A 21,197-nucleotide genomic window follows, 5' to 3' on the forward strand; every position below is an offset into this window, starting at 1 on the left:
TAGAGACTGAACTCCGAGCTGGAGGCAGGGGGGAAATGGAGGGGATCGGCAGTGAAAGGCTGTTTTTCCCTCCTCAGCTCCCGGTTGTAGGACAGGAACTTCCCTGCGCAAACCTCGGGCGCTCCGTTCACTTCGAATTCACGTTAGGGAAAACCCCCTTTTTTCTTGCTCCAAAAAGCCACGCCAGTGAAATCCAAACACTTTTGTTCCACCGACTCTTGCAAATCTTATCTGTGTATCTAATTCTGACTGCAGTAGGGAGCCCGATTCGGAGAGCTGTTCTTTATTCTATTTTGATATCACGATGACATTAATGCATGGATAGATGAATAAAAAGGATATTAATTTCCGGTAAGTTTCCTTACAGAGAATGTAACGAGAAGAGATAAAACCCAAAGCCAGACTTAGAGAATTAAATCTCGATGACGACATGCCGGGGTTGGGGGGGTGGATGGGGGTACCCAGCCCCCCGGGGCGCTCACCCTGCCCCACCGCTCTCCCCGAATAGCCGTTGATAACGAGTGGCCCGACCCTCGGGGTCCGAGGTCAGCCCTGCCCGCAGGGCTCCACACCCCTTGCCCACGGGGGCTTCGGTCCACGCTGCTTGCCGGTGTGACGCTAAGGGGTTCCCTCCCTGTCCCTCTCCTCGCCCGCGGGGGTCCGGGGGGGTGCGCGCCCCCTTCCCAGGGCTGATCAAAGCGGAGGCGGGAGCCGCGCTGAGGGTCGCCCCGCTTTGTCCCCGCAGTGCTGGTGAAAGGGCAAGTGACCACCAAGTACTACCGCTTCCTGGCCAAACACGGCGGCTGGGTGTGGGTGCAGAGCTACGCCACCATCGTGCACAACAGCCGCTCCTCCCGCCCGCACTGCATCGTCAGCGTCAACTACGTCCTCACGTAAGTCAGCCCGAGGGCCGCGACAAGTTGCGCGGGGCCGAAAGTGGCCGAGCGGGGCCGAGAGCGGGGCCGAGCGGTGCCGACCAGAGCCGAGGGGAGCCGAGCTCCCGGCGGCGGGCACCTGCCGGTGCGCCCCGCACAGGGCAGCGCCGCGGGCCGGGCCCGGCGGCCGCTCCTCCCGCCCTCTCTCCCCCGAGCGCGGCTGCGAAGCCCCCCGGCTGCCGCGCTGACCAGGGCAGGCTCGCCAGGTCTGCTAGGAAACACACTGAACGCTTTCATCTAGATGAAGGGTTTCCCGTCTGCCTGTTTCTTGCTCTTTCGAGAGGGGAAAGATTTAGAGGTTTGTCACCCACATATTTTGCTGCCCCCCCCGAACGTTTTTTTCTTCAGTTTAAATGCACCCAGCATTAAATAAAATTTAATGCAGCGTAAAAAAAAAAAAAAAAAAAAAAGGTTTCCACGTACGGAGTTATTTATACTCAACAAACAGGACATCTGTTTTTCTTTTCAAAAATCTGGGGTTTGAAGTTCTTAATTTCATCCAGAGTCTCTATCAAAGCTCCGAGATTTCTTTTTTGTTCTTGGATAGCGATCCTTACAGTGAACCACAAAGAGAGTTGGTGACCAGAAGGGTCAGACAAACTCTAAAAAAAAAAAAAAAAAAAAGAATTAAAAAAAAAAATCAGAGTGACTGCTGAGTTACCGATTATCTCAACACATCATCTTGTATTTGCGGATTTCTAGGTTGTGCTCTAGCTATGCTGCTTAAACTGAAACGCAGAGGCCCAGTGAGGGAGGGGAAGGTGGCTCGGACTGTTTTGAAGCGTTTATCACCGCGGCTGTCCTCATCGCCTCTGGACACGGCAGGAGCTGCTGGCGGCAGCACTGATGCTTCATTAGGATCGTAGGGCCGGTCGGGTCGGCGGTGCCTCGTTGATCCTAGGGACTGAGGATTCCTCTGTTCAGCTCCTCATTTTTAATTCTGGAGGCAAATGTAGGTGTTGGAAACGTCCGAGAGGCGCTCCCGCCCCTCTCCCAAGGCTGCGGCGATCTCGCCCTTGCGGGTTTCGTGCGCGCACAGGTGGCGAGTGGGTTGGCAGCCCAGTTTAAGACGTGCTTCCCAAAAATGAAGTGGCTCGTTACGGAGGCAACGGCTCTGGTCGTGTGTGCTGGCGCCTCCGGTGGGGAAGGGGACGCGGGGCCATTGCTAGTGCCTAATGGCTTTAGAAAGTAAGGTGATAACGGGGCACCGTGCTCTTAGATGGGCAGACAGGGGTTATTGCGCCTGCATGAAAAAGCATGCATTTGGGTCAGCAATCCGGTGCAGGGAGTAAACTGCGATTCCCCTTTGAAGAAAATCCCTTTCATTCTCTTTAAAAAGGGATGCGGGGTAGTGCTCTGGCGTTCACCCAGCGAGGGTGCGGACCAGCAGAGGCGTCGTCACCTCTGCTCTCTGGCTCTTCCGTACCTTCGTACGTTCCTTTTCCCCTGCACCAGCCCCCCTCTGTATTGTAGGCGTTTTATACTTCTCAGTTAAGTCCAAGCGCTTGACTTAGGTGACCGGGGAACTGCGAAGAGAGAAGTCAGCGTCTCGTAACGCTAAGAACCAAGGAACCGACAGGCAACGAGTGGTTTTGCACCAGCAACGCTCCATGTTTTCCTATGAGCACCTGAGATTATCGGTCGTTTCCCTCCCCTTTAATCGCCAAAGCGTGCACGTCAACCACGCAACTCTACCTCAAATGACCCGCCTGGAAATGAAACATCCCAGCGGATCTGCTTGAGGGCAGCCGGGGATCCGGCTCGACCTGTCCCCTGCCTGCCGGGGGTGACCGCCGCGGCACCGCCATTTGGCGCTGGCACAGCAAAGCAAGCAGGGGAGTGCCCCGGGCCCGCGGGGGCCGCTCAGAAACCCCCCTCGGAGCTGTTTCCCAGCGGCGGGACTGTGCGACCCAGCCCACGGTGGCTACCAGCGCCTCGCAGGGGCCGCGGCCACCCCGTTTGCACCCCCACGGCCTCGACCCGCCCTCCCGCCGCCCGGCAGCTGGGCTCGGGGAGCCCCGGCGCTCACGGCACCCCCCCCCCCCCCCCCCAAACCGGCTCTGCAGGGGAGCCGGCTCGCCCCTCAGGAGCGATGCCTCCGCCTCGGCTGACTTTTCGCTGGTGGCAGCGGCTTTATATTTTCGTGCGTTGTGTATATTGCGTGTGCGTGTATTGGATTTTAAGAAGAAGGTTATCTTTAAACCCGTTTCCAGCCAGGCTGACATGTAGGAGGCCTGCAGTTGTTCTTTCAAGATTCCCCTCGGAGGATGAGGTTACCCCGCGGCGCGGTGCCAGGCTCCCCTTTGCTGAATTGCCTCCAGTGCGGAGGAGGGCGAGAAGGCGGAGGGGGAGCCAGGCTGGCTAAAATGCGGGTGGTACATGGCGGGAGGTCCGTCACGGGCTGCGGCAACCGCGGTGCGCTGCCGGCGGCTGCAATGCAGGCGGCACGGCTGCGTTAAAACCTGCTTTGGCTACGCTCGGGTCCTCGGGGTGTCATCGAGCCTGCCCGGCCCTTCATTAGGGCGCTGCGGCAGAAGAGGGAGCGCCCTGCTTGCTTCTGCGGCGGGGCTGCTGCTGCTGAAATCGCTGCCCGAGGTCCAGGGGGCGGCCGTACCTTCCACCGCATTGCTATTATTATTATTATTGCTATTATTATTATCATCGCACGGCTTGCCTGCCGTTCGGAAAAATAAATGAGAAGAACGAGCCGTGCTGGGGGGCTGTGAGCAGAGAAAGGGCTGGCTTTTAAAGGAGTGAGATGTAGGCAGCCTCTGAAATGCCCAACCTGGGGTGGAGGGGAGCTGCTGGGGAAAGGTTCATGGTGGGAGAGGCGGGGGGCGGGATGCTGAACCCCTCGTACCTAGAGTCGGCGTAGTCGTCTTAATGAGCTATTCAGAGAAAACAGGTTATCGCTCAAATAAGGAAGGCAGGTGGTGAAAATACAGGGGAAAAATGAAGGGTTAGGGGGACTTGACGTTTTCCCCTGGAATGAGGTAGACTCCACTCCATTAGGGCCGAGTTTGGGTCCTGTAGCACTCAAAATTAGCAAATGTTTAATATATTTTATTCCGCTATAAATCCTATAGCGACTGCAGTTCCTTAAGGATGACATTGGATTACTCCAGTAAACCAGGAGCAACTGAGATACACGCGCATGTGGGCTGTGGGTTCCTGCCAGCCTTCACCCACGGCCCCGATGCATGGCAGAGACGCCTGGGCAGAGGCACGGGTTTGCCTGCTGCAGCCTCGCCGTGATTCTAAACACAGCCAGGAATAAACGTGCGTGCGGAAGAGAAAACCAAACCTTTGTATATCGACCTTTGCGTATGGAAGCCGAGGAGAAAGCAGAAAAGTTGAAAACTAGGGGGTTTTGAAATGGGATTGCAGAGTGGAGCTTGAATGGGACCTCTCCCAAATATTCCTTTGAAAATAGGAAATGTCAGTCTTTTTCACTGAATTGGGGTGAAAAGTAGCAAAAGGGGTCATACGCTTTGGAAGATATGGTGCAGGTTTTTGACCTGCTGGGTCCCCTCACACAGTACTTCTTCACTCAGGAAAAGCCCCAGGAGTTTATTTGGTTTGCCTGTGGGATGAAGAGCTTTTTCTCACTGTTGAGAGGATGCGGAGTCTCTGATTGGAAAGGAGTGGGTACTGAGTGCCATAAGTGCCAAACTAGTCTGGAGGACCAGTTTCAGCGCAGGCTCAGCAGGAAAAGCGAGAATCTCTTACCTTGTAGCTTCCCAGCTCCCCTGGGAGATGCAGATGATGAAACCGGAAAGAATGGCAAAGGGCTTAAGCAGAAGACACCCCCACCCCCCCTTAAGAAAATAAAAAAAAGAGGTCATTTCCACCTTCCGTAAATCCCAAGCTTTGAGAAAGTGAATTGTTGAACTGAGGACAAATGTTCGTAACGTGTAGATATGCTGAACTAAATAGGCACGGTGGCAAGGGCATTTTAGCAACAAGAGGAAAGGTTATCTCTTGTGTAATAGCAGTGTGTCAAAAAATAATATAAATTACCTTTAAGGACTTCAGCTTTAAAGCACACGTTTGCTCTTCTTTGTATTCTGCTTGGCTTATGTAAGTGCAGACACAGAATATGTGTTTCTTCTCTTATTTGTTCTGTACACACGGTTGCCGTATCATTGATTATTAGCTGTGCATGTTTATCACATAAAGGGACTCAAGTTTGAGTCAATTAATAGGGAATGCAACTGCTGAAGTTAAGTTTATATTTAGATCGCAAACAACCTCCCTTTAAACAAATGGATAACGCAAAGTGCAAATCCTTTGACTTTTTGAGCACGAGCAAATATTATAATAATTTGTCCCCAGAGAAAGCTAAGGAAGCTTTCCTATATACATTTCGCTGTCCTTTAGCATTTAAAAGAATAACGACAGCGGTAATGCATGCAGATAGTATAGATTAGGTACCTAATTGTGACTAATCTCTGTTCTGATGATATAGTACATATATGACATAGTTCCAGTTGACCTCTTCACATTGCATTATGTAACTGGCTGATTAGAAGTACAAATTGAATGCAATTTGTTTGAAAGATTATTTCACAAATAACTGCCATATTGATGAATGTTTTACTTAATGATGTGGTAAATGCAATTTAGAATAAATTAACCGTTAATTGTATCCGCACACTTCATCTTTAGATTGTTATGACTATTTATAGCTTTGTGTACTACCAGATTTAAGTGATTGTATAAGCGATGTGATATCATTCTGTGTGATGGCTCAGACTTTGAAAACATTCCTCCCTGGCATATTAAGTGGGCTTTAGGGGAATTTGTGTTTCATGTGGAAACAAAGCTTTGTCTGTGTTTTTGGACAGCAACAATGACATATTTCCATAGCTTTTCATAAATATCCTCTCTTTGGCCTGTCTCTGCGCCATCAGGTCTCACCTCCTCCTATTCCTAGTCAATGGGAGAATCCACTGTAGGTATATTTCCATACCTACAGGCCCACCTTTCTCTCAAATTTCTCTCAAATTGACCTATCTGGAACTGCCACAGGGTCCTTTTCTCAGGCAAAGGTAGATACATGTTCTCTTGTATCTCTCAAGAGTGTGACGGAATGTGTAGGGTAGTGAATATGCTGGGGAAGTTATTACTTGCAGGAGAAATCCCGCACACCCTTACATCATTAGTGGAACTAGTTGTATAAGTAAGCTAAGCTATCTAACTTTAATACTAGAGATAATGCTTAGTGACTTCAACAGGGTAGTGTATTTTTTTCTTAAATAGTTGTAAATAGCAGAATCAAATGTGACCAGCTGCTTTTCCTTTATATTTCTCTGTATTAATGGGAATTTTGCCACTTGCATGACTTTGCACACATCTGGGTCCACCTTAATGTGTTGAATCTACAATGTACTTTTCCTAAAACTGGAAAGCCTGCCATCATTCACATGTTTTGATCAGCAACATAAATATATAAAGCAATTGTTTTAGTCAATCTATATGCTTGGGAAGCATATACCTCAAAGAAAGAATTATAAAAGGATTCCTCTTGAACGATTCAGTGCAGTATTCTGTTTGTTCACCACTAGTTTTTATTACGGACTTGTCTCCCTGGAACATTGTTTATATATTTCTTGCAAATAGGAGACAGGCTTTTCCAGGTGTCCACAATACGTTTCTGCAGTTCTTCTTTGTTCATGTAGGGGCTTTCTTAGCTACCATTTGTTTAATTCACTCCAAATTTCTATGCTTGTATTTAAACCAGGTGACTGTAATGGCCAAGGCACTAAAACTATGAGCCAGAGTCTACAGTCACTGCTCATAGGAAGAAAGTTTTATTTGCTAGAGTAATGATTAAAGGACTGCAGCTCAGATCCATAGGAAGAAAAAAAAGCAGTCATTAGTGTAAAGTCTCACACGGCATGAAATTCAGGATTGCAAATAAGCGTCTCTATTCCAAGAAAGAAAAGTGACTTCCAATGCTTTCTGCTTCATCCCTTTCCCACTCGGTGTGCCGCCAGTTCCAGGCCTTTGGAAACTCCCTCCTCCCAAACACTGGGTTACAGATCTTGTAAAATGATTGTCTGGGGTTGAGACACATTCAGCAGCAGCAATGGCTGAAGCAATTACTATCTCCAGCTGTCTGCCTCACTCCACTGATGAAAGGTACAGGGCCCACTGCAGGGACTCTTACTCCTAAAATGCCACAGTTTATGGTTTAAGGTAAACTGCCACAGATTTCATTTTACATGGAAGCATTGGACAGTACACCGTAGCACAGCTGTTCCTGCTAGAGGGGTTGTTCACACTTGATCCTTACTCTGCCTTTCAGCGCTTTGAATGGCATAAATGAAGCTTGTGAACTCCACTACAGCAGCTGGGTGTTTCCAGTCCCTTTGGGGATTGGCCCCAGTGGTCCCCTTACATGGCAGAGGCAGGGAGACCGTAGGGTTATGTTCACTGCTCTGTGGTAGCTCAGATTGCTGAAGACAAGCAAGGCAGTTGGAAGAGTGTCTGCTGGTTTTACTACACAACATTTACATCTTGCCTATAGATTGTGTTAGTGGCTGTGCAGAAGAGGCAGGCTAAGCAGCTGAACTGCTACGAAAGGATTCCCCTCTGTGCTATCATCCTCTCGATACTCTGCACAAAACTGGATGCTGAACTGGCTCCTGCTTTTGTAACAGCAACCATGCGTTCCTTAAGCAGGTTTACAATTTTACTAGATCTGCTTCTGTTTCCTTAATCTGTTGCATGTTTGGTCTCATTGCTCTGAGCTGCATCTCAGTACTGCTGAGATTCCCGTGTTGTTTCACTGTAATTATCATGAGATACAAGGGGTGTGATAAGTTACTATACTGCTTCTGAAGTAAGCTCTTCCCTCTACATTGTGGTGTTCTTGCTAATTTTTATCTGTACACACACAAACGTGGCATTTCAACATGGCCTAAATTAAGTGTTAACAAATAAATCTCCTTTGTCCGTTCAACAGTGGCAAGTATCTGTTTAAAATCCAATCCTCCTTCCCTCACCTCTCTTTTGTACTTTACAGCATGGGCCAGGCTCCAGCACACATGTTGATACTCAGTAGGTTACTTCAGAGGCAGCCCCTTTCACTTTGATGACACTATTTATGGAGGCAGGCATCCCTCTGTGTGAACAAGGGTATAGTGTCTGACCCTTCTGAAGGCTTGGGATGGCTGAAGTCTGGAGTCAATCACATGATCTTTAACACAGTTAGACGATTTATTCCTGTTGTTGTCTTTTGTTATCATCCACTTAATGCAATTAAATCGCAGAAGTCCTGATTTACTAAAGCACTTGAGCACATGGCAGGCTCTAAAAGTGCTTGGACATAAATTTCAGTACATGATTATATCCGAGTGAATTCAGTTTTGAAATAAAAAAATGCCTTAGGCACACGCTTAGAAATAAGAATATTCCTTGGCTTTGCCAAACAGAGATGGCTTGAAGGATGCATTTGTTACTGTGTTGAATTGGGACCTAATAAAGAACAGCCGTAGTTTTTCAGCTACAAACCACTGTGTATAAATCTTGGGGGCAGCAATGTTGAAAATAACAGCTATTATCTGCTGAAGTTTTAGTGCAACTATGGAAACTCAAATGCCTGGCTAACTAAAGTTTGGCTATATCCCTAGCATTGTGTGGATGTTTTGACATAACATAGAGTGAAGATCCTTAAACCCATCCAATATCCAACGTTCTTACATCTGTGCTGTTGGTTAGGAAGCGAACATGCACGGTCTGCCCTGAAGGCAGCCTGTTCCCAAGTAGCCTGTGGCTTCGATCATCTCTGTACTATGTTTGGCAGCTGGTAGCCTGGGCTGTTGCTATAGAAAACTCTCTCCCTCTGACTTAGGCCCCGGTTAACTGAAATCCACCCAAAGGCATTGCACGCTATTTTTGTCTTGCTGTTTCCAAAGACTGTTTTGTACACAGAACAAAATAATAATCTTTAATGACTGCTTCACAGGGCATATCCCAGTAGAGTATTTGCTCAAATAAAGGCTGGATTTGGGGATAAATAGCTTGATAGCATCCCCCCATTTCAGCCAAACTGCTGAACAGTGTTCCCCCAAAATAATTCTGTTGATCCTAAGCTGCTAGTAGGAGAGTTAAAGCGTCGTCTTCTGAAAGACGATGAGCCTCCTCAGTGCTTTCTAGTCCATGAAAACCAGCAATGGGGGTGGGGATGTGGCTTCAGTCCAAAGAAAACTGCATATCTGTGTGACTACATCTGTGTGACTTAACATGGGGATATGCAATTAGGGCTTCCATGATGATATCGAGGGAGTTCAAGAACGCAACAGGAGAGAAGGTGCACAGCACCATTTGTACAGGTGTGATACTCTGGAGTTGCTGTGTATGTGCTACAGCTATGGTCATCACAAGCACAGTAAATCTCATACATTATGATACACTAGACTTGTTGCACAAACCAAATCAAATGTTTAGTTACTTCAGCTGAAGATTAGCTGTAGTGTCGGTAGTGACAACAGAGGCTAAAGCCAGCTAAGGCCCCTGCCTGTCCTAGTCAGAGCAAGGACCAAGAGGGCAAAGGTACTAGTCAGATGATAGACTTAAATTTCTAAAGGAGATTGTAGCTAGAATGTGTTGTGTTTTATGAAATGATTTTTATTTATTTGTTGAGAAATTTTAGATACGCCTAGTAAGTATTTCACTACCTGTAACTATTCAATTCACTGGAGACTTATTCTTCAGTTTCATAAGTCGGATTTTAACATGGGCATGCTTTTCTGGAACTGTGTGTGTTAATGATGCGTTGTTGTTAGGAATATTGTCAAAAAGCATTAACCACCATCAAAAAAGAATCTTTTCTGAATTTGAAGGAAAGAGTAGGGTCAGCAGTAGTTGTGCAATGTATGGTAGTTTAACTTACTCTGTAGCCCAGAGGGTCTAGGTAGTCAAGCAGGTTATCTTGTATCAATTTTAACATTTAATCAACCCCCTTAGCAAATATAACTGTGTATAATATATACTTTGAGGAGATAGAATCAGTGATTACCAGCAAAGTACCAAATAAAATGGAGTATTATGTGTTATCTTATAGCCCCATGATACTGGCTTTTCTTGCTATTTGTCTCCTGTTTTATCAACATAAACGCTTTATACATTGTATGTCTCTCAAAGCTGGATGACCAAGCCTGAGTCCAATATGAACAGAGTCTTAGACCCAAGTGACAAGTAATGTGAGTGGGATTTGGCTGCATTAGAGGCTTGGCTGTGGGTGGGAAAGAGCTAAAAGGCAGTCTAAGTCAGGTACAAATAATGAAATGAGAGAACAGGTATATTAATTTGTAAAAAAACCCCAAAAGCCTTTCTTCTCAAATGCAAAAGCCACATGCAGGTCCTTGCCTGTCTTCCTCCCCTTAACTCCTCTAAAATTTAAGCAAAACATGGTTCATTTGAAAAGCTTTTATTAGGTATCATATCACGGTTTCTTGCTTTGTGGGCAGATAATGGGACACATCGGCCTTCAGGGGCAAAGCGCTGTCCCTTGGCCAAAGCTGAGGAACTCCAGGCAAGTGACTTGGAAAGACTTGCATTGTAGACCTTGCTTCTTCTGAGGAAGGTGAAAGTCTTATGACAAGAAAGATCTGATCTGCTGAAAGAGAAAGTGATCTATTGTAAATGGGGCCTCCTCACCAGATGGAGTTCATGAATCCTTTTGGACTCAACATGCCTCTTCACTACGGGGCGCAACTGAACAGAAAAAGCAGGCTGGAATGATGGACAAGTATGTTATGAGGCATGCAGATAGGAAATTTCCCAAGAAGGAACAAAAAGAATGAAGAGTAAACCATTTTTCAAGCACATGGTTTTTTTCATATAAACTAATCCCAGGTCACAGAAGCTTATCCAGAAAGTCATCACAGAAAAGCTAACTAATCGTTTTAAGTGTTCACCTTGGGATATTGGGAAGGTTATCACAACAAAAGCTTTAATTATGGGGAACATAGAGGTGTTGATAAAATCTGAAATATCAATAAATTAACTTTTACAGTAAATTATTTAAAGTAATAACAGCAAATTGTTAGGACCACTCTTCACTGCACAGTTTCAAAGGAACTGAAGTATGAAATTACGTAACTGCTGTGGTATAGAGTGTAATGTAAGGACAGCTACACAGGATCAGACACATGTGACCATGGCAAATACTTTGGAAAGAGTTTAAAAATAGGACAAGCATGCAGTAATGTCTCCCCAGCACTTTCTCCCAATCTTCAAGAAGTTCAAATGACTTCCTAGAAAGAGGTGAGATCTTTGAATGTATTAGTTGTCAATGTTTTGTGTTTTCTGGTTTTAATTTTTTTTCTCTCCACAAATGTATCTGTTTACTTTTTGAAACCATGTGAGCTTTTGCCAAGCTTAAGTAATTGTGGTAAGAAAGACATCCTTTTGTTGTGAAAGTGCCACCTTTTAATTCCTTTTATAACCCGTACTTGCTTTAGAAGAAAAAGTGGAAAACTGTTTCCTACTAATTTTCTCTCTGTCGCTCATAATTTACAGGTGTTATTTTGTTCTCCCAGTCATGTCTTTTTCAGCCTGAGGAGTCTCCTTGATTGTTCCTCATAGATAGGCTGTTCCAAGCCCACCATCCTGCTGTCCCACTCTGAGCTTTTTCAGGTTTTCAGATGGGATGGTAAGAGTATACAATATTTGACGTGTCAGTGCATGAGGGGTTTGTGTACAGTATAAGGTATAATAGTAATTTTTATAATAATCATTTACTGCATAACTATGCAACAATGTGCAATTTTTTACACACAGGGTAGCCTGTGTTATCAGTGACCTCTCTGCAATGTGATGCATCTCTCTATTGTGAAACTGCTCAGCCTAAGTGGTGAATTAGAGAATTCTTCACCAAAATGGAGTTTAAGGCTACCAGTTTTAGAAAGAAAAATCTGAAACTAGGTTTTTAAGACCATACTTAAGCCCCATAGAGGAGTGTTGTTTATGTCCCTAATAACCCAGAGTCCATAGCTACATAACTGTCTTTTGTGGCTTCTAAACACCCTGGAAACAGGAATTTTTCCAGATTTTGTGCCAACTTTTCAGTTACTTACAAGATGTAGAATAGTCAAATCTTGAAAGTATCTTGGCTTTTTTCTTGCCGTGAGTGGACAGAACTGGTATGAGGCTCTTATCTCTTAAAAAAGTGCTTGGGTTTTAAAATAGAAACATCTAACATCCTTAATGAAAATCAGGAGGAGCTCATTTTGGTTCTCCTTATTACATATGTATGAATCCTTAGGATTTGGAAACCTGTTAATTTATAATTTCTGCCAAAAAATCATCAGCAAAATCCTTTTGTCCAAGCTTATCATATAGCTATCTAGAGTGCTATTTCCAATAATTTCTGCTCAGTTAGGTACACAATAACAATGGTATTACATGTATTGAATCAAGTATTTTTATTCATAGAATACCTCTCAAATTTATTTTAGCAGTTTAAATAAGTGAGCTTAATGTATATTTAGTCAAGCATTACAGTAGTGAGGACTTAAGTAGATTAGAAATAAATGAATCCAATTAAAGAACACGTCTGTGAAATTTGACATGTCATAGGCATGAATGAACTGTTTGCACAGCAACTGTAAAGAAATCATTAATGATTAACTATCTAGAAGAGGTTTAATCAAGGATAAATGGTATAGGACATAGTTAACATTTGTGTTGAATACATGGAGATTCTGAAATAATAAAAGCATGCTTTGCATCAATAGTGACATGAATACTGGTCTCAGGAAATGTATTTTTTGTTGTCTGTGGTGGATGTGCAGCTGTTAGCTTAATAACATCACATTAGCTATCACGCATTGATAGTGGCAGATTTTTCCTTCCAACAAAAAGCTTAAGTTTAATAGGCAAGACAGACAAAGATATTTCACAAGAGAAGCGTTTCCTGCAAGAACGTGTTGTCATCCTCCCTTTCAGAGCTAATATTCAGCAAAGTTAAGGTAGGGATTCTCAGAAGTGATCAGCGCTGGGCTAAATGTGACCCCACCAAAACTGAAAGTCCCATTGGCCACCTTGGCTCAGGCAAGGGCCAAGTGCTTGCTAAAATCCTGTGATACATGAATTGCCCAGTAGTCTGTGGGAGGGTTGAGAATTGAATCCAGACCCCTTGGCTACTAGATCAGTGTCTTAAAGGTGTCAGTGTTATTCAAGGTATATTTTTTAGCACATAAAAATATGAAGAAATCTGAGATGGGAAAATCTACCCTGTGTAACAGCAGTCTGTTGCACTGTTGTCAGTCTGGCTTTCTGCAAAACTGAGACCACCTTACAGGGATATGTGAGAACTTATGTTTATGTGGCATTAGTTCCGAGAGGGGTGCTGCATACGTGCACTTGCCAATGCACCGAGATGACATTGTTTTTTATGGAGTGATTGAAAAGAAGTAGTTGGAAAAAGGCCTTTGGCTTATTCAGAAACATTATTTTGAATGTGCAGGTGAATTTAAAGTAATAAAAAACCCCAAATGATTACAAAGAAGTCACCACAATAATTTAATAAAGGCTGACAGTATGGACGTGAGTCATGGAGTTCTGCGAGATTTAACATGCTTTCAGATAAAGTATTCTTAACTGTTTGGTGGCCATCCAAAAGGAAAAAAAAAGAAAAGAACCTTTGCAGGCTGTGTCCCTCTAATCCAAACTTGTCATTATCAGGCAGATCGTAATATATACAAACATTTATATACTCCTGTCAAATATATTTCTCCATTTAACTTGGCAAGCACTGAACATACATTGAACATGACTTTTAGCCATTTGTGGTCCCAGGCACTTCCCATTTGAAAGAAAGCACTCCCAGTATAAATGTAAGTTACAAAATTAAACTCAGGTCATCATATTTTATTTATTTAAAGATTTTTTTAGTGCTATCTGTAACTAAAAATGGTAATTATATTTATATATAATTAGAGTAGGATATCTTAGGCATTTTATTCACAAACGGTAATGAATCCCCAGTGTATATTTTCATCCAGCAAACCTAGTAAATAAAGGCAAGTAGAGTACAAAGGACTCCTTTTGGAGCCAGAAATGGCTAGACGTGTGGTTGGGAATGATAAACTGCACCTTCAGACTGCTGAAAACTCTGCCACACCATGATTATCTAGAGGCCAGGATGTTTTATGTAACTCCAACTGACAGTTAAATGACTGCATTCTGAGATGAGAAACCAATCAGGGAATATATAAAATTTCTCTGATGGCAGTTGACTAGAGGATATCCTCAGATATTTGTGTTAAATGATCCGTATAGGAAACTTTGTACTTCAATTTTCCTGAATGTATCAAATAATTTAATTAAACTTCCTGGTTTGGATTGCACTGTCTTTAAAAGCAAATATAGAAACATGCTATCACGTATGTGAATCTCATGGCTGGAGAAGCTGTAAGCTTTGACTCAACAAGCTACTGTTGCTTGTGCTATTTATGGAGATAAATGGGTGCCTGGAACCTAACGAAGGGATCCAATATACAGATCTCATACTTCTCCAGGTAGATGCATTACTTAACCATTAAGTGTACTAATGATAAACAACCGCTTGAAAGATTTCTGGAGGGTCTTTCCAATTACTTTGGTGAGCAGTAGGTCAGACCTATATGGGACTTTCCACTCGAGAAACTTCAGAAAGGAGCATTACTAACATCATCCTGATAACTGACAGAAAAAAAATTGAGGCAGGGAATATCTCTGAGGTCGCACAACTGAATGGCAGTGTAGTTTCATAACAATCAATGAGGTTCAACAGCTTTTTTTCCCCACTTGGCTTCCTGTATGAGCTAAGTGAAATCTCCTTATTTTGACTGGTTTTGGAAGATTCTAAAGGGATTGCATACGCTCCTCCTGACAAGTCTCGTGAGCAGACTGAGGCTTTTGTAAACATTTCTGAGACACATTGTACATGAAAAGAGGACACAGCAGATGAGGAAATTGTCTGTTTTGTTGTACCATCTGCTGATTTAGAAAGCCGTGAAGATGACAAACAGCCAGAATCTGTTCTCTTTTCACTCATCTGCTGAATGGCGCTCTGTTAGCATTGCATGAGCTGGACTGTGGAAATGTTAAAAATTGCAGGCATTATTTAAAAGTAGAAGAATGATATATTACAGTATTGTGGCCAGGCATGCATGAGGAAGTGCCAGACTTTTACCACCTTCATGGATGATTTTAACTGAATTACAAAAACTCAGCAAAATAGTCTGAACATTAACAACATTAGCACCTTTAATTTCATCTCACAGTTTCTACTCTGTGTTCTGTTAGACTGGCAGAAAATCTGACAAATATAATTTTTCTGATTTTTAACTAAAAGGAATGCAGAGTGCATATGACCCTTTTCAAAGATTTTTCATGTAAAACTAGAGGAAAGGATGAACATATATTATGTGTTCAATAGAAATAATAGTGCAACCAATTAAAACTACACCTCGTTTTCTTTTGCATGAACAATGTTTTCACTTTGCTTCAGTCATGTGAATGATTGTATCCATGATGTAGGAACTTTCTGCATTCAAAATGTATAATGCTTTTACTTTCAGCTTGTACTTCATTGATTACTTTAATATGTGTAAGGAATGACATGGGTGGAGGTTATCCAGTGCCTGTCATGTTTAGGTGGTCACACGATCCCTTTTTATTCTTTATTAGCTGTGATTTCCAGTGGCAACATGACCATTGCTTATTGTTCAGACTATCAGTTGAAAGTTACCTAACAATAAGAGTCAGATCTCTTTCCAGTTGTATACTGATATTTTGATTGCTGCTGGAGAGAATAAACTGAAGCACATTTCTAATCCAATACTGTAACTCCACCTAGGAAAACTGAGTTTCTGTGAATCTTCTTTAAGGTGTCTAAATTTAGTGTCTTTTGATGTAATTAAATACACTGTAAATATCTGCCTCTTTGTTGGTTATCTCTGTATTCTCAGTCACTGCATGTATAGCTTATTTTTCCTTTCTGGCATGTTGCGACATTAACACAAAAAGATGCACCTTCTTACGGCTTTTACAGAGTTTTCTGTGGGCTGAGCATTTTTTCTTCTTTTTTGAAGGTTTTCTTCTTGTTTTGAAGGTTATGCTGCTTATGACTGTAGATATCTAAGATCTCTATTCTTGAGTCTAGTTGTCCTTCCTAAGTTCTTTTGGTTGATTTAGATATTTATTCGTCACTAATGGATGTCATTGTTTTACTTCTTCCTCTGGACACATCCTGCCGGGCTGCTCTTTCTGTTTGAAAGCATTTTTCAGGGCTTAATTTCTCTTCTGTTCCATAGCCAACAGTCTTTAAGTAGGGAACCTTAATACCTTCAAAACTATTTGTGCCTTTGGCTCTCTAATGTTAATGTCTAATCTCACTCTAGTTTTTAGATTTTGGTTAAAGTAGTCCCAGACTTCACCATATTGCTTGAAGAAACACAACTACAAAAAAGCCCGGCTTGTCTGTACAGTTTGTTTGTTTTGGACCATACTGTTCTCACTGGGCTTCTGTCATTAATTCCGGTCTTCCAAACATTATTTCTAGCAATACTTACTCACCCTTTCATCACATTTTTTCCTTCAAAAAGGCCATATAAAAAAACCCCTTTTTTTCCAGTTTCTTGATGAGCTCTCTCCACACGCTCAGTTGCTGTATTTGTGCAAGCTCTGTTGTTTGTAAGAATTCAGGTTTCCTGGTGCTCTGATACTCCCTTAATGTCCTTTTTTGGGTCTATCTGCTAATGAGTCATTATCTCTTCCTCAAACTTTCGTTAGATAGACTGTTGCCACCATATTGTACATTTTGGCAATGGTAGTAGGCAGAAAGTGTCTTCTAAAGCTGAATTGTGAGAACTCTTCACACAAGTGTTGCAGACCCAGCTGGCATCCAAGTCATGTGCAAACAGATTGGCTTCCTCTTTCAAATGCTTTTCTGCTTCAACATTTGCCCTTCTCCATCTATGCAGCTTGCTATAGCTAGATCCCTTTAGTAAAGAGTGCCTTGTACTAAACTTTCAGATGCTTTATTGCAGAGAAGTGCTGTTGGTGCAGCCATCGATCCTTGGTTTTTCATGATGTTAGCTCTAGTACATCGATAAGATACATCAAAATCAGGCTCAAGCTTTACAATGGGCATTGGAAGAGCCAGAGACATGACACAGAGTGGAAATGTTTCTGGCAGTTAGACCTGAGAAGAAAACGGGAAGCAGCGTATTGTAGCAAGAGGATTTTATGCTTTGTATTCTGATTTCTTTTCGCTTACAGGGAAGTGTGGTAATCCAGTCTGTAGGTGCTTGATACATTGACCACGCTGGTCAGATCCTCATGTGGGGGGGAGGGACAAGATGGAGGATAAATAATACATTTTTGGAAGCATATGCTACCAAAAGCATATGCATCCAAGTTTTCTGAGGAGTCAAAGAGGACCTAGAATTTCCATCCAACTGTGGAAAGAATGGCTGTTTCCCATCATGAAAAGGTGGAGGTCTCCAATGTGTTTCCCTTTGCAAAGAAGCATCACTTTGGTCTTGTCTGGATTCAGTTTGATACATCTGTTCTTCATTTAAGAGCTAATTTCCTGTAGTTATTCTGATGTTTTATAGTGATGATAGTTGCATCAGAAAATGAGATAAATAGTCGATTGTCAGCAACATACTGTTAGCAATTGAACACATGCCGTATCACTCTCTCTCTCAGCAGTCTCATGTAGATAGATGTAGATTGTATGGATCCCTGTGGGATCCTGAAGGTGAGGACCTTGGAGGAAGAGGCTTGTATCCACCACCTTTTTTTAAATTACATGTAGAACACAAGATGCAGTACTACTGTGTTGCAGTGATTGTGTAACAGAGGATTCAGGTGTCTGAGAACAGGAGTCTGGAGGTTACAGTTCCATGGTTGGTAGAAGTTTTGTAAATTCCCCCAGGAAGTTGTCAGAATTTCCCTCTGTAGTTTGTGTACCAGTAGGAACCCTGGTTCCTCTTGTCCTTTGCCTCACAGTGCATATGGACATAGTCAAACATTTTAATTTCTTGCTGGAACATCTGCATCTGACATTAGGACCACAGGACCCTTCCTCAATGTTTTCTTTGCCTTTTCTTTCTTTTTTTTTTTTTTTTTTTTTTTTAACTTCTGGCCTGTTACTATTGGTGTTCTGGTGTCTATCATGGCTCTTCTGAAGGGTAGCTGTGCTAGGATAGGGTTGAGACTGTACTGAATCATGCCTTGGTGATGCAAAGACGTCCAGGTGTTTCATCTGCAAGGAGGCCGCAGATGTGTTCTTTTTCTAAGGGGAAACCTTGCATTTGGCAGCAAGAGCTTCACATAGTTTTCTTCTTATTCTTAGTTTAATGATGTTGCTGTCTAAGCAATTGGCTGCAAATAGCAGCTTGTGGTGTTTATTCTAATGTATGGTGTTCTGGGAGGGTGACTCCTCACCATAATGATACCAAGGACTTAGAAAAGCAACATATAACAGCATGCAAGGTTTTGGGCAGCCCGGTTTGCCTGGCTTTCTTTAGATTCCCATGACCTAGAAGCATTGTACAGTGTAGTCTCCATGGTTTGAATGCTTGGCCCTTACACAGATTGTAACAACAAGCAGTTAGCGTTGGAGTGACAGTCTGTGGTCTGAATACTGGGGTCGTGTTTCATCCAATGTTTTAAAACTCTTCCACTGACATGAGAAAGCAGCAGACAGTTACAGGATGGCACACACCAGGAATGGGGAGGTAATGGCGGGAGTGCAGAGCTATGGGTTCTCCAGCAAAAAGGGTGGCAAAAGGGCTGGTAGGTACAGAAATGAAACAGAACCTCCTCATAACCCTAAGGCTGTGAACAACTGATCTACTTAGTTTTGATTAATTTTCATTTCTGGAGGCAATACTTTCTGCGTCTGACACTGAGACCACAGGACCACTCCCTTGCTTATAATCAAATAGTCAGGGGGAATGTGTATATCAGGACTATTGATAACTTCTCATGCTACTGTAGTAGTTAAATATGAAGATTAATTTACATCCTTTGTTTCTGATGTTTTGTATAACATAATGATAATTTAGTAGGACTCTATTACGGAGGCAGATGCTTTGCATGTCAAGTCAAGGTGTCTGGATGGAAATTCTGAGGGTAATCATGGGAAAGATTAATGGTTTCAAAATACATGGATTAGCCTTACCTGTCAAACAGGCTAAAGCAAATCCTTATATTCAGATGTTTTCACTGCAGGCAGGATATCTGAAATGCAAATGTTATAGCAGAGGCCTATCTCTATTAAAGCCAAAATTTGAAGAAATTACCTCATTAAGAAGTAATGTTGCATTACAAAACATTAATTATTGTTGTCTGCTGTGGACTGGAAACAGTGTAGTGAGCACAGTTCTAATGTCAGTGACTTGTTTTCATGTATTATATATATACTTGGATACATACGCATTGTCTGCATTGCCAAAAAAACCTAAGCCTCTTCAACCAACAAGTTTGTTGTTTATCAGGTGCAAAAAAATTTGAGTGTAGAACTGGCATGAATTAATTTGTCTGTTCTGCAGGTTTATCTGTGGGTGTTCAAAGATTCATCCTGTTTCATTTATTTCAGTGATTTATCAAGTTTATCCTTCTGTCCCTGACTTTTTTCTGAAAGCATTTCAGTGTACTAAGCTGTGATATTTTCAGGTTGTGGTGCAGTTGCTTTCTAAAAATGTTAGTGTCACAGCTTACATCAGTATATGTGTGATTATAGAGCAAGATATTGTTGCTAAAGCTGGGTGAACAATTTATTATTAATATAATTCATTAAGGATGCGTCTTTAGGTTTAGATGGAGTATGGGGTAATGTGTGAATGAATATGTTGCCTCCTTGACTGCATAAGAGAAACATTATTCTTCCCTTGCTCTCTGACTTCTCTGCTGATTAACACAAAGGAAGAGAAAAGCCATGAATCCTTCCTCTTTTTCTCCAGGTAGGTAGGTCAGGAAGAAACTCTTGCTTCACTCTCTTTTAATAAATCATTGTCAGAATAGGTTCCGTATGACTACATGAAAGCTGGAGAGCTCATTTCTTACTCCCCCGGGTATCAGCAGACATGCAGATGTGTGCAGAGGGGTGCAGTCCAATGCATGTGCCCTCATTATGCTTAGTAAGACATTGTGAATAATGCCAGTTTTTCTTACTTTTATGTATTCATTAGAAAGCTCGAAGAAACTAACACTGAATTTCACAAACTACTATTATATCTAGCTCCCCATAGAAAACCTCTGTTGTTTTGTGAATGGGGGACAGACCATTTAAATCACAAAATTTGTCTTTATTCATCTGTTTTCTCTGAATGGTAAACTCTTTCAGTATAAGAAACTTTGAACAGATGAATAAACACTCACAAGACTCATAGAAGAAGAAAAATTTAAAAAGTCAAAAATCTGCACCAACTGCCTGAAACCCTGTAAAAAATGACTAGTATAATCTTAAAGATATAGTGTTTTCTGTAAAAAATTAATTTGTTCAGTTTATGTAGTCATCCGTGTAGGCTATTACGTGCACCCTCACATATGCATGAACACACACACATACACACATGGTAAGTTTGTAGTTGTACAGTTAAAAGGATTTTTAGGAAAATGTATCCTATTTACTGCCTAGCTATGTGACCAATGCAGAACTGTGTTATAAATTTCAGAAATTTCCATCCCATTGTTTTTTATTACTGGAGAAAGTAGATCAGGATGATAACAGTTGGATGCAAAAAACAGTCGTATATTCAGCATAAAAATAGTGCTATTGTTTAGTAAGCTACGCTACTTAAATATGTTGGGATATACTGGCTTGCCCTGGATGGTTTTCTTCTTTTTCCTTAAAAATATCTTTCCTTTCTACCCCCCACTAAGATGGAAGGAATGTTTCCCATTAAGATATAAAGTGAGTTTGTTTTTCACTTTTGCCTTTTATATAGGGATACTGAATATAAAGGACTACAGCTCTCCCTGGATCAGGTCACTGCTACCAAGCCGGCATTCTCATACGCAAATTCAACTCCGACCATAACGGATAATAGAAAGGGAAGCAAATCTCGCCTCTCGAGCACAAAGTCAAAATCAAGGACATCACCATACCCACAGGTAGCTGTCTTTGAAAAACGAAATTAAATCTTTTTTAATATCTTGATTTTGACTGCTATTTTACCTGAGCAATTAGAATGGGTCAAAGAACGTGTGACTCAAAGGGAATAAAGGATGACAGCTTATAAGATCTTGAGA

General features: G+C 42.5%; 1 protein-coding gene across 1 annotated transcript in view; it reads left to right on the forward strand.

Annotated features, from left to right (window-relative positions):
* SIM1 (SIM bHLH transcription factor 1) overlaps nt 1–21,197 on the forward strand; it is a 50,953-nt gene that overhangs the window by 14,959 nt on the left and 14,797 nt on the right. Inside the window, exons 8-9 of the mRNA XM_064447560.1 lie at nt 746–893; nt 20,894–21,059. Coding sequence (XP_064303630.1) covers nt 746–893; nt 20,894–21,059 — 314 coding nt within the window. The remainder of the gene's footprint in view (nt 1–745; nt 894–20,893; nt 21,060–21,197) is intronic.

The sequence above is a fragment of the Phalacrocorax carbo genome, chromosome 3, assembly GCF_963921805.1.
Source record: "Phalacrocorax carbo chromosome 3, bPhaCar2.1, whole genome shotgun sequence".
NCBI classification, from domain to species: Eukaryota; Metazoa; Chordata; class Aves; order Suliformes; family Phalacrocoracidae; genus Phalacrocorax; species Phalacrocorax carbo.